At 40.7% G+C, this 14130-nt stretch overlaps 1 protein-coding gene across 1 annotated transcript; it reads left to right on the top strand.

The window, feature by feature from the left end:
• On the top strand, window positions 5725-14109 carry LOC109844649 (N-acetyl-D-glucosamine kinase-like). Its single transcript, XM_020413763.1, has 7 exons — window positions 5725-5890; window positions 7488-7635; window positions 9050-9241; window positions 10445-10573; window positions 12391-12560; window positions 12714-12844; window positions 13768-14109. The coding sequence occupies exons 1-7, from the start codon at window positions 5725-5727 to the stop codon at window positions 13840-13842; spliced, it is 1011 nt and encodes a 336-aa protein (XP_020269352.1). The 3' UTR covers window positions 13843-14109.

Raw genomic sequence — 14130 nt, forward strand, 5'->3', positions numbered from 1 at the left:
CTCAGAATTCTTAAACTGCTTCGAAGGTTGTTGATTCTGGTTTGGCGCCAATTGGAAGGATGATTGTTGTGGTTGTTGCGGTGGCTGTTATGACGTCTGATGTGCGTCCACAGCGGCTACAGACCCTCTTCCTCTGCCTCGAGGGTTAAAGTTCTGCTTTTGATTTTGATTCTGATTATTAGCTGGTGGCAAACCTCGCTCCAAATTCTTTCTCTTGAGGAAGCGTTCAGCTTGTTCACCTCTTACTTTCATCTCTTTCCAAGTTTTAGAGGGAACAACCCCCACCACTTCTAATACATCCAAGGACAGATTATTATGACATGTTTGCAGAATAAATTCCTCAGTGAGTGGATCTCTGCAGTTCACCGCTTTGTCCCGGAATCGTTTGACAAAGACATCAACCGATTCCCCATCCTTCTGCTTCTCATCCAACAACGTGCCGATCGAGACTTCCGTGTCGTCGTCGAAGAAATTGGTGAGGAATAACTCTTCCATGTCTGCCCAGCTAGTGATACTCCCAGGCTTAAGGCGTCGGTACCAATCGAAGGCAGGCCCGCGAAGGGTTCCTACGAATGACCGGACCATCAGGGCTTCGTTCCCAGATATTGCGCCGAGATGCGACTTGAAATAGATCAAGTGCTGAGTTGGTGAACCCCTGCCATCAAAAGGAGTAAAGTTAATCAAATTAAATTTCTGGGGATAAGGAATCAGGTCCCACTCCCTCGGGTACGGGTATGGGATGCCCGTTTTCTTCACTTCTTGAGCCGTCATCAAAGCGTTGACTTTGCTCTCAAGATCGTGCATCTTCTTGTCCTCTTCCTCGCTTTTCTTCAAATAGATCTGTGGAGGTTGAGTGGCTGACTTGGTCGGATCGCTTCCGGAGTTGTCTTTATCTGGAGGAGGATCTTCAAATATCGTCTCATCCTCTTCATTACGCCGACTGGATTCTGCTCTTTGGCTTGATTCCGGTTGGTGTTGCTGAACCTGCAAATCCCGCATCTGCTGCATAGTCAACTCCATTTCGGTTTTGAACTCAGCTCTAATTTCTTCGCGTTGTTTAGCCAACGCTTCCTGCAGCATGTGAGCCAATTGATCTGGCGTAATTGCAAATGATTCTCTGGCTTGTCCAACACTGGATGTGGTGTCGTCAGAAGCGACAGCAGAACAAGTGTCTGATAATTCTTCGTCCGAAGATAACCCCTCGTGCATTCTCTTGTAATCTCGTCGTAGGTTGGCTCTTCTTTGTAATCGCGCCATCCTTTGAGAAAGACCCTGCTCAACTCTCCCTCCCGGAGAGAAATCAGGGTCGGGGTTAACTAACTGTTTCTTTCCTTTGTTGGTCATGTTGATAGTGACCTCAGGGAATTCATCTCGTTGGATTACAGATTTTTTCTTGTTGAAACGTCTCATTTTGGGTTTTGACGCTTCATTGGACAATCTTTGAAATACGGAGACTCTTGTTGAATTATTCTTAGAGCATCCGCATTCTGTCAGCACTGCTTTGATGAGTCTCTCGCAAGCGCAATGGGACTCATTCTCTCGGACAATCCTCTTTCTTAAATTCTTCTTCTGATAGTACAGCTCGTCATTATTGTGATTCGAGCAACCTATCCTTTGCCTCTGAACTTTGTTAACATACATAGGACGACTGGTCGTCGCCTCTGAGCGATCCAAAGTTGAATTTTTGAATCCACCCCCTTGCGGGAGTGGAGTTTTCATAGGTCCTAAACGAGAGTGAACTGGTATTCTCTCGTTCTGGACTTGTGAGGTTCTGACAGGTGGGTGTTTACGACCCCCTGCATATGAAACCACTATGGGTTTATTTGCAGCATCTGATGGTTGTTTAACTGGGGCTTTGCCTCGATCGTCAACCGAAGGACCGAGGCGATCTGCCATTGTCACTTTAAACTTAGACAAATCTGGGCTAACCCAGGGTTTCACCGACGACGCAGTAGATGGGCCCGGAACAGATGCTTGCGGCGTCTTTGGCATCCAGACTTTACGATTCTTCGGTGACTTTTCAGACACTGTCTCTTTCTTGGTTCCTTGCGCTTGTTGACGAAGAGCGCGAGTTTGGGCAGCCTTCGCCTTACGCCTCTGTATCCGTTCCTTGAGGGTTGAACGGGCCCTTTTGACGAGAGTCCACTCCTCCGTCGTAAGTTTTGCAGAAATACAATTATTTTGCCGTTGGGGCAATTGAACCGCTTTCTGTTTCCTCGACTCTAGGTCCGCATAGTAATGGACCCCGTCGGTTTGTTGCATGGCCTTAGCCAATTGTCGAGCACGGCGCTGACGCTGTCTCTGACGAGCTCTTTTCGTCAGCACCGGTGAGCTATTGATCAACGACTCCGTAACTGGTGTAGAGTCGTTTTGAGCAGGGACGTTGCAAGGAGATTCCTTAACAACGATCGAGCCAGAATCTTTGTCTGCGGCCTCCGTTGGAATTGCAGACTTGAAAGTTTTCGAAATCTTCCTATATTTGCGAGACGAGGAAGATTTCGCGGATGAGGATGATAAATACTCCTCAAACTTCGCCTGATCGAATTCGTATTCGATCTCTTCATTGATGATGATCTTGATCGGTTGCGACACCGCGGTCTCGGCAGCGAGACCGCTGGCTCCCACTGTGGTCGCCAGCTTGTTTGGTTCAAAAGTCGCTGCTGTGGAATTCATTATAACTTTGTTCGATTACAACAAATTCGAAAGAATAATCTTTTTATAAGACTTTTTCTACACAACAAAACAAAAATTACAACTCTTGAGAAACAAACACGAAAATCGTCTATCAATTCTCGTTTTCGTGGGACTTTGCCTGTGCCGGGAACGCTTTGGTTCGTGGACCGCCGATTCACAGATCGTGAAGAGGGGGCTTATGATTCTAACTTCGTTATCGAAGTAGAAATTGAAACGATATCTTATCGAAGTAAGATAGTCGTTCTTCTTAAAATCAAGTCAAAGCTTAATTTCAAGGCGTTGCAAGAAAAGAACCCAAATCTCTGCTCTCTCTGCTCTGGAATGCTCTAACAAATGCTCGATCCTCGTCAGAAGTGACCCTAGGGAGGTATTTATAGCCTCTGGGGTCTGTAACTGCAAAGACTTAACAATCGAAGAAGTCAGTACGGCGAGACAGTGTTTACTGTCTCGCTGGGCGAGACAGCGTTTGCTGTCTCGACCCGCGAGACAGTAAATTTGCTGTCTCGCTCAGCGAGACAGTAAATGCTGTCTCGGAAAATGGCAGTTTCTCGCTGTAACTGTTCTCTCACGTTTCAAACTCCGTTATTTTGGCAGTTATCCACGTGATTTTCGCCCATGATGTTTCCCACGTCCCTTGGCAGTTAATGGACACGTGAAGGGCAGTTACAAATGTAGTTTTGACTATTTCAACACTGTCTCGCTGGCGAGACAGCAAAGACTGTCTCGCTGGCGAGACAGTTCATACTTGTTTTGATTTTTCCAAAACAGTATGAAATCCTTTCTTGTGAATTTTTGAGTGATCTTCTCTATGCTTGGGATATCTATTAGCATTTTTTGACGCCTACAGTAGAGAGATGGGTTTCGATTGGGTTGAGAATATGAGTTAAGGGATGAAAGAGATAATCGGTTCATATTATTTCTCTGGTGGGTTTTAAAGAAAGAGAGAGCAGAAGATTAAAGAGGGAAGGAACAACAGAAGGGGAGACAGATAATTGTGTAAACATGTAGACCCTTCATCGAGACACACTCAAATAGTTCCTCTGATTAACATTTCTCAATTAGACGACAATAAACTACTGTGCTGGGTGAGTTTGAGTCTCGCTAAATTGATAAATAATGTCAACAACTTTATGCTTTCGAATCCACATAATAATAGTAGTAGTTATTGCCAAAAAATACCAATTCCTGTAATATAGAACTGATTTCAATTAGGCTATCAGAATGATTAATATTTTTAAACAGAAGTAGACAAAAAATATACAATACTAGGTGGGGTGTTCTTTGCTCTTGATAGCATAATATATCATCACTTTTATACTGCGAGACACGGGATAGTCTTGAGACTTCCTAATGCAAAATTTTCTACACAAATTATCCATATAATAAAAAAATAATAACAAGCTAAAAGTCTTCTAAACTGAAATGCAAAGGATCCAAAACTAATGTATTTAGATCTGAATTTATATTGAAAATAAGCTCTCAACAAAATATTGTATATTATTGCTGAAGCCGTGGCCCCAAAAGGAAACGAGGACTATATTTGAATCCAGATTTGAATACTAACTTTCCAAATGCCCAAATCTTAAATTTACTTTGATTAACTTTCTAATCAGATTCACGAATGATCTAAGGGGTGATTTGAACATAAGAATTCATAACCCATTCTACGGTAGTGCGGTGGGTTATAATTAAGAGTGGCGCTAATAAAATTTTCCTAATCCGATATATTCGTGGAAGTGGTGACATGGTCACTGGGTATCCGATGAGAGCTTGCTTGGTTTTGTGAAATATTGAGAGATCAGCAAGGCACAACGATTTATTTATAACTGATATGGGTGAAAATTAATCATGACAGAAGGAGATTATTTGGCATTGAATCAGGTAGTCAAGAAGAGCATGTTGTTCCAAAATTAAAATACAAATATTTATGATATAAGAAGATGTAGACGATGAGGAATTACCTTGTCGCTATCATATAGCATTGGGAGCAGCGAACCATATCGGTGGTGGCCAATTAAGCTTCAGTATCGATCACCCACTGCAATCGTTGGAAGGGGAAGGCTGGGGCTTTTGAGAGGAGGAAGAGAACAAATTTACGTAAGATAAAGATGGGATGCCCTACCACCCGCGGGTGGGACTCATGGTCAGCAGCTCTCCATGGGGGAGTGTATCTCTCCAGGCTATTGCCCGTTTGTTGGTCAGGAGTTCGAATCCTCGTAGCCGCATTCACCTGGTTTCCCTTGGTTTAAGGGTGGGGATGGAAACCCGGGGTTTTATTGGTCACCAAATCCAGCTCAGCTCGTTGTATGCTCACCGGTTCGCGTCCCAGTGGTCCCCACGCTGCTCGCCCGCGCTCTGCCCGTGGGGATGAGCCCCTGGTATTAAGGGTAGCTCCTTGTAGATGTGAAGGGAACAATGAGAATCGAACCAGGGCCGTTGGCGGGGCTCCGAAGGAGTTAAACAGAGCTGGGGTGACCAAGTTTCCCTTGTCATAAAAAAAAAAAAAAGATGGGATGCCCTCTTTTTAACACCTGAGGTGAAGGTAACATCAAGAGTTTCCTGTTTAATTTTTTTTTTTTTTAACCTAGAAAAGAAGCAAACTTGGGAGAGTCTGTGAGGCCAGGGGAGTGTTTTCCCACGAGGAGAAGCGAATAAAAATAAAATAAATAAATAAAAGAGGGGGGCAGAGTCTTTGAGGGAAAATAAATTACGGCGATGGAGATGGGGCCGGCGACGGGCACCCGAGCGAGAGGCGGAAGGGGAAGGCGGTCGGCTCAGTCGATGGAGAGGACTTGTTGTAAAATAATAAAATATAGGGAAAACTTCCTCTAGCCCCCCCTGGGCCTCGTATGGCACGTGCCGCGTGTGCCTCAAAGCCTCTCCGCACCGGCGAGTGCTTTCGTCATTCCAAAAGGAGGGGCAAAAGGCCCCAAAATAATAATTATAATATTAGATCGAAGAAATCCGTGGCGATGAGAGCTACGACGACGCTGACCCAGGAGAAATAGGCATAGAGGGATTGAGAAGACGATGATGAAAGGGTGCGGATCAAATGGGGAGGCGACGCCGTCAACCGCTGACGGCGGCGTCATAGTCTGCGTTTGTATTCCGGCGTCGATTACGTCGTCCTCCTCCGCCCAATTCCCCGTCCTCTCTCGCGCCCTCGCCGGCTGTACCAACCACAATTCTGTTGGCGGTAACATCTTCTTCTTCTTTTTTCTTTTTCCCCCTCTGCATCTTAATTGCTTTGTTTGTGACTCTGCGCATCTAATCTTAATTAGATGTTGTGGTGTTTGTTACGGTTTCTGTCCACCTTTACACCATCGATCGATACAAAGAGTTTTAGCCGTTCCGATCGGAGTCAACATTACGGAAAATAAGTCAGATTTTAATCACAACATCTCTGTTCGTTGATTTCTTTCTTTTTTTTTCCTAATACAACCCTGTCAAATTCATTTTTAGTGCTTCAAATCTCAAATCTCATGATCTGTTAGTCATTATTAGCCTACATCAGCATACTGGCTGTTGTTAGCCGATGTCAACGATATTTGGCAGTCAGATGGAGCAACCCAGCAGAGCTTCGAATCTGATATGATACGGCTATCACCGTGGGTTGGTGCTTCAATCGACAAGAGCTAAACTGTCCACTCCATAGTTTCGTTAGTCTGCATTCATTAACATTTATAACATGATAATTTCTTAGACGTTGGTTTGAATTTTTCGCTCTTTCCTAGCACATTCAGTTTGGTAGGTTCCGTCCATATATACTTTAGAAATATTGTGATCGGCGATCAACTATATATCGTTCTCTTTGTCCGTCACCATGACCAGCTTGACGTCAGGGTTGCAGTCGCTCTAGTTACTACTTGAGAGGCCTGATCATTTACTATGTTCCTTGTGGGCGTCTTAATGTTCTAGGTTGTATTAAAGAGCGGGGAACCTAGCCTATGCTTTTTTAGGATTTTGTCTTGGATCCTTATGTTAAAACTGACTTAAAAGTATGATTGCCTTCATGTGAATATATGTTTTGCAGTATTTGGATTAATACGTTTTTCTTTGGGTGTAATTGTGATTAGGTTAGTACATAAACAGGTCAAAATATAAACTTTTGGTCATGCATTTGTAGGGAACTTGTCTTTAATGTAGTCATAAGTGCTGCAGACTTATTTTTACGTGCCTTTATATGACTGCGAGATGTACTAAATTCCAGACATGGACTTGATGGCCTGAGGAGTCTATGTTAGGAACTTACCCGTATCTTCTAGGAACAGTAGATATTTTGTTGTTTGCACTTTAGAGTTGTTGAGGTTGCTTAACACAAGGTGGTTTCTTCAATAATTCTACTCAAAATGAATGAGGATTACTTTACACCTTCATCAGATTATCTTCTTCTCTTCTCAAACAATAACACAATTAGAAATTTTTGGCCTTTTTTTATTTGTCTGGATATAGTTGGAGTGAAAAAAAAGCATGAACAGGAGTTTCATAACAAAAACTTAGGAATCATACGTTCATGAACCCTTGGCTCTTGAAAGGAAAACAGAAGGCAACTGGCCGCTCGCTGTGCTGATGTTATATAGTTTTTCTTCAAATTTATTTTCAATGGCGTAATAACTGGTAAGAATATACTTTTCTTGTTCATTTTATATTTTTTAAAAGGTTGACCCCACTACCATAGCATCAAATGCTACTGATTTCAAAAATGACCCCAGTTTACCTTTTTAAGTTGAGATCCTTTGTCGATGAGTTGATGGAGTTTTATAACCTTAAGTGACTCGTTTTCTGGTCTGCAGAAGCTGCGGTAAAGGTGGCCTTAGAGAAGGTTATGACTCAAGCCCTTTCAAAAGCAGGGTCTAATTGTTCAGATCTTAGAGCAGTTTGCTTGTCCTTATCCGGTGTTAATCATCCTTCAGATCAGCAAAGAGTACTGGGATGGCTCAGGTCTTTCCCATAATTCTTTTTTCGAATAAATTCAGTTCAATTTAATTCTTCTAAAAGGCTATGCTTATCAGAGTTATGATACTTTGTGGCTATTTGGGGCCACACCTATCTAATGTTGTCTGTGATCCACCTGTTTTAATTAGATAACAACAACAATAACAACTAAGCCTTTATCCCAAACTCTTGGCATCGCCTACATGAATTCTATTTTTTTCCATTCAGTTCTGTTAAGGGTTTGCCTACATGAAAATTACATAGCATTTTTAATTGCTTCCAATCAAGTTCTCTTAGGCCTACCTGTTATTTCGATGATTTGAATTATTTCTATTACTATGCAATTCTTATATGTAAAGCTTCCCACTAGCCAAAGCACTATGGTCTTTGTGCAATAATTTTATCTTTCTATTTTGTAGGTCATCATTACATTTAGAAATCATATATGCAAGTGACATGGGTTCTGTTGTAGTATTACACTTTTGTTCCTGTAGGGTGCCAGTAAATTGTACAATTGAGCATTCATCCTGCTGCATTCTTAGATTTCCAAATAGATGAATAGATATATATTTTAAAACTCATCGACATTATTTCATAGGCTCTACTTATATTGTTGTTTATGTCCTTGGCCATGATGATGACATCTAACATGATGAAAGGCTTGGATTTTTCATGACGACTACTAGATTCAAATGAAGCATTTGGTTATTTCTCCTAAATCTATCTGATGTTAAAAATACTTAAATGTATTTAAGAACTCATATAGATATCTGATAATCTTCTTCTTGAGATATTGGAAACCAATGAGTTACTTGGAGATGAAACTTTATTCGGCTTACTCCAGATAAAGGGAAAGACAGCCATGGCACTTTAAGTGTGCTACTTCTTGCTTAATATTCTCATGAATTTTAGGAGACAACATGGTTTGCTCATCTTTCATATTTAACTAACTACGTTGGTTCACCGAGGTAAGCGGGCATTGGAAGTTGGCACTGCATGTTCACATAAATGGTACAGCACCAGTAAGAAATTTTAACACAGCAAGAATATATATAATCATATATAAGTTCTCATCCTTCTTTGGGAGACTTGTCTACATTGGTCAAATCAATACCCGTTCCACGTCATTATGTTGTTTCACTGGGTTCCTTTCCCCCCTTTTTTTGTTTCCTTTTCTTACAAGCAGAACTCACACATGCAGAATAGATAAGAAAGAAACTTCTGGAAGATGAACACATGTGGTTTTCTTTCTTTTCTGTTTTTCCCTTCCTTCATTGTGTGTTGTATTCCAAATTAGCTTTCGTTAGCTAGTACCTTGTATTATCCAACATCAATTGGTTTATGATTTGAAAGTAACTGAACGTACCTTGCCCCTTCATATCATATGGAAATTATTCAGAGGATACTCCTTCCTTTGCAGAGACATTTTTCCAAGTCATGTCAAGTTGTTTGTGGAAAATGATGCTGTGGCAGCATTGGCTAGTGGGACAATGGGGAAGCTTCATGGTTGTGTATTGATTGTTGGCACCGGTTGTATTGCTTACGGGTTTACCGAAGATGGAAGGGAAGCCCGAGCTTCTGGTGCTGGGCCTGTTTTGGGAGACTGGGGCAGGTTAGTGTTTGTACTCCCTTGTATCACCGATATCTCCTTGACCACTGGGATTTACATTTTAAGAGTCCTTCAGTTGTGCATTATAATTGGAATAGTGCAGATACTTTATTTATTAAAAAAAAATTGGAAGAAAACAGTTGCAGCTAGTGCTACTTGATGGTATCACTCATTGAATAACTGTTGGTTAGGTTTTACAATATGCAACAGCATACTAAGTTAATTTTCACTTAATGAGCTGCTGCAGTAGGAAGAAAACCTACACTTAATGAACCATACTAACAAAAGTATTTCATTGTTTTGTCTTTTTTCTCTTGTTAATTGTTTTTATGAACTTTTGCAGTGTTTAAAAATAGTAGTATGAAATGTATCTTTTGGAAAGCTATGAGAAGTTGAGGGTGTAGTTTCCACTTTTCAACAAGAAACACCGGTGATCATTTTCCTTAGTTAAGATTAGTCATTCATCGAGATGTTGTTTATAAAATTGAAGCATCAATGTTGAAGGGGAAGAATTCTTCTAGAGTACTGTATGACAGTAGCAAATTAAAAGATAGCTTCATGGCCAGCCATGATTTATGCTTCTACATTTTGGAAACTAAGAAACAAAATTTTCAGAAAAGATGAGTAGCTAAAAATGTTGGAATGTATCAATGTGGTGCTGATTTTACTCTTCAAGTTTTTAAAATGTAAAGAGTCTTCATATGCGTTTTTATTTTAATTTTCTCAACTCTGGTTCCCTTTTATTTTTGCAACTTAAGCCTTTGGGTACATATGGTGTAGGCAGGCTAACTTAGTTGCTTAATTGAATACTGACTACACCACATTGCAGTAGCACTTGACATACTGTAAACCTGAAGAAGTGGAGGGTTATCATATTGAGGAAAAGCCAAGTGATGAGGCATCAAAATAACAGGGAAAGTGAAGAAGAGAGAATAGAAAAGTCACTATCAAAAGAAAAGTATTCTTACTTTAGGTTTTCGCTAGTTAATTTATTTACAATGTTTTCTTAATTTATTTACAATGTTGATCCTTGCTACATACCCTTTACCGATATCATGTGGATTTTTATAGTCAGAGCTATGAGCATGAACATGTGTTTCACTTACAGATGTTGTTCTTAAATCTTTTGAACTTATTTCTGCCTTTTATCTTCTCTTATGAATATGGAAGAAAAAAATTAGATGACTAGATGTGTAAATTATGCAGTGGGTATGGAATTGCTGCACAGGCACTGACAGCAGTGATCAAGGCTTATGATGGCCGTGGACCACAAACAAATCTTACAACGAACATTCTGAAGATGCTTGAGCTTTCGTCACCAGATGAACTAATCGGGTATGCTCTTGCATTTACTTGTAAATTCTTACTTGATGCAGGAGTTGATTCTCGGCACTCACTGGAATCTGGATATAGAACAATCATCGAAACGAAGGTCTTTACATGGAAATCACCTTTACTTTTTCCCAAATTGATGGAGACCACCTTTTGGATTGTTTTGATGGAAACCACCTTTACTTGCTGTAATGGTTGCAATGTCACACATTTTAGCAAATCCTACTGATATTTTTGGTGGAAATCCACAAATACTCTCAGCCTCTTCCCCTCTCTCCGCCCCTCATCTCCTCTCCCTCTATTAAACCAACCTCACACCTCCACCTCCTACATCTTCCCCCTCCTCCCTTCACATCTCCCCTCAATCCCCACCCTAGCCCTAATCGACTCAAGGAAGTCGAAGGGGAGGCTTTTTTGGGACGAAGGGTGGAAAGCAATGGGTCGTTGGTGAATAAATCATCTAAGAGGGAGTGGCGGGGGAGGGAGCAAAGGGCGAGGTGGAATATGGAGGGAGAAAGGGGAGGGGAGAGTTTGAGGGTGGGGAAGATGTGGTTAGTAGAGGGGAGAAGGGAGAGGAGGAGGGAGAGGAGGAGGGCAGAGGAGGGAGGAGAGGAAGAGGGAGAGTTTGGCGGAGGGAGGGAGGGAGGGGTAGGAGAGACTGGAGAACATGAGGGGGAGAGGGGAGGAGAGGGAGGAGATGGAGAGAGGAGAAGATGGCTAAGGGTATTTAAAGAATTTCACCAAAACTATCAGCATAATTCGCCAAAATGTGTGACTATGACTATGCAAACCACAAAAGCAAGTAAAGGTGGTTTCCACCAAAAAAATCCAAATGGTGATTTCCATCAACTTGGTGAAAAGTGAAGATTGTTTCCATATAAAACCCCTAAAACAAGAGTCTCACGACTATATAAAATATAGTTAAGGATATGAATTATGGTTGCAAATTCTAATTGTTCTAAATAGATATTTTATTATTAATTATTATGTGGCAAGTTGAGTTGAATTTATTGTCTTTGCAATTAATGGCCTTTTTTTCCTCCAGTATGTAAAAATCTTTAAAACATTGTGAAGTCATGCATTGGGTGAGAGAACTGACTGTTTATCAATATGGGGTTTTTAATCTTCAAGGACGATAAACTGCTGTTTGACCATGAAAGAACAGATGAAATTGTTATTGCCCAGGAACATATGCAACTTAACGATCTTTTTGTCCATCGTTACTTTTAAATATAACAAGGATCTCTGTCTCATCAGATGTTTAATAGAGCTGTCTGAATCCTGGTGAACGAATCCCTTTTTTTAGCCTTTCTGCTAATGAAAGTGTGTGACCATCTTCAACCTCTGTTGGATAAGTTATATTTGAGTTTATTGACTCTATATAATATTGTATCACAATGAAACGCAGGCCATTTTATGTTATGGAGTGATCTTGTTGTAACATTCCTCTGATCTAGAAATGATATATAAAGGAAATTCTGATGTGATTCATTTGAAGTAAGGATCACAATGATATAGAGAGTCAAGTGGCTTTTTTCTTTTTTGAACTTCTTGAGACTCTGGATTTCTGACGAAGACTCCTTAAGATATCTTTGTGATGAATAGATGAGCAGACCAATCAGTGCTAAACAGTCCTGTCTGTCTTATCTCTTCCTTGATACATGTTATTTCTGTTTGTCTGAAACAAAGGTACAACATTTATTCTTAAAGGAAAACACGTTGCAGAGTCTCATCTTTCCATTAACAACATTTTAAAACTGCTTTGCGTACTTCTAGTGGAAGAAGCTGCTTGAGACATAATTTCCCCTTGTATGGCATAGGTGGACCTATGCAGACCCCTCTTGGGCTCGTATTGCTGCACTTGTCCCTGTGGTTGTCTCTTCTGCTGAGGCTGGTGACGAAGTTGCCAACAGAATATTGCATGACGCGGTCCAGGAATTGGCTGATAGTGTTAAAGCTGTCGTCCAGAGACTTGGATTGTGTGGTAAAGGTGAAGTGCACCGAACTATGATGATTCGAGAATGATTTAGATTGTTAAAAGGTTCTAGAATCAAGATTTTAATTCCTATATGTTCTTGCATAACTGTTTCTCAGTTTTGATTTATCATCAAATTGAGTGGATATAGCTACTTTTGGGTTGCAGATGGAAAGAATCATTTTCCGCTTGTTATGGTTGGAGGTGTTCTTAATGCTAATAAGAGCTGGGATATCGGGAAGGAAATCATAAACCGTATCTCCAAGGTTTATCCTGGAGTTCGTCCTATTCGACCTGAGGTGAGTAGAGTTCGCTATTATAACTAACCATAAGAACTTCCCAATCAGGAGTTTATTACACACGGCATGAAAAATATTCATGTCGATAAGTAGAAAGAACTAGGTGGTGTGTTGATTGTTAAGAATCTCGTTCTGAATGTACTTCTATCTTGAGTGTACTTCCATCGCTTTTCCTCAATTTTATTTATATGCCATATCAGATAAGGGAAGGAAATGCTTATGAGAAGCTAAATATCCAGAATGTTCTGATTATAGTGAGAGTATATGAGGTGAGGTCATAATTAGGAATGATGAGGTGGTGGACTTGTTCGAAAATTTCGGACAGCTTCATCAGGACTGTTCAATTTTGTCTTTTGTAGGATGAGGAAAGGCAAAAGTAAAATTTGGGAGGTTTGTAGATCTAGTCAAGTTTGTTGTGCCAGTGAACCTGCGGCAGCAGTAGTGTACAAAATAAGAATGGTGTGGAGCATATATAAATGGAAAAAGTGATGTAATTTTAATTGAGTGCCACAAGGGACTGTCTCGTTGGCGAAGTTGATCAGTTGGATTTTGGGGCGTCCCAAGTTCAGGGGCCAGACCATGGCCTTTGTTAAAAATATTAGATCGTAAAAAAGGTCTGTATGGAGTGTATTAGGTGTGCATTATATGCATTAATTGATGTAAGAGGATAGCGAATGCATTAGAATATTGTGGACAATAGAATGCTGTACGAAGGTACTGGACTCTTGCTCGCAAGAATGCTGGAAAATAGTTATTGAATGCTGCTAAAGAGCGGCGATGACCAGTCGAAGAGCTATCAATGATGCAGTTGGATGATTTACAGACCAAACAAATTACAAAAGTAAACGTGCTCCTTTTCTTCTTTTTTCTTAATCAGTAGTACTTGCATCAATTGTAGTGTGCATTTTTTTGTTGAATTGCAGGTCGAACCTGCTGTGGGCGCAGCATTGGTGGCTTGGAACAGATATGTCAAATATGTCAAAGAATCAGAAAGGTGACAATGGAAGCTCACATTTAGATCCCTATGGGTGATAAGATTTACTCTATACAACAACCTGCTACTGCAGATAATGAAAGGGATGAACACAAATTACAAGATGAATATAATGTGAAGTTTCTGAACTATGGGCAGATTGATGCACGCGCTGCAATTTACATTTTTATCGGAACATCTTGATTCAAGAATTTGTGAATTTGTATCAGCTTCTAGGGAGCCAAGTTGTACAAATATGATAAGTAAATGGGTCCTTGATGTTGACTTCTTCTTGATCTTTTCATGGTTCTTT

Source organism: Asparagus officinalis, chromosome 6 (assembly GCF_001876935.1).
Source record: "Asparagus officinalis chromosome 6, Aspof.V1, whole genome shotgun sequence".
Classification (NCBI taxonomy): domain Eukaryota; kingdom Viridiplantae; phylum Streptophyta; class Magnoliopsida; order Asparagales; family Asparagaceae; genus Asparagus; species Asparagus officinalis.

Excerpts from the sequence above, each read along its gene's own strand:
- LOC109844649 (XM_020413763.1), top strand. The coding sequence starts at position 5,725 with ATGATGAAAGGGTGCGGATCAAATGGGGAGGCGACGCCGTCAACCGCT. Across the intron at positions 5,891-7,487 it reads CAACCACAATTCTGTTGGCG|AAGCTGCGGTAAAGGTGGCC; the intron begins GTAACATCTTCT and ends TCTGGTCTGCAG. Across the intron at positions 9,242-10,444 it reads GTTTTGGGAGACTGGGGCAG|TGGGTATGGAATTGCTGCAC; the intron begins GTTAGTGTTTGT and ends TAAATTATGCAG.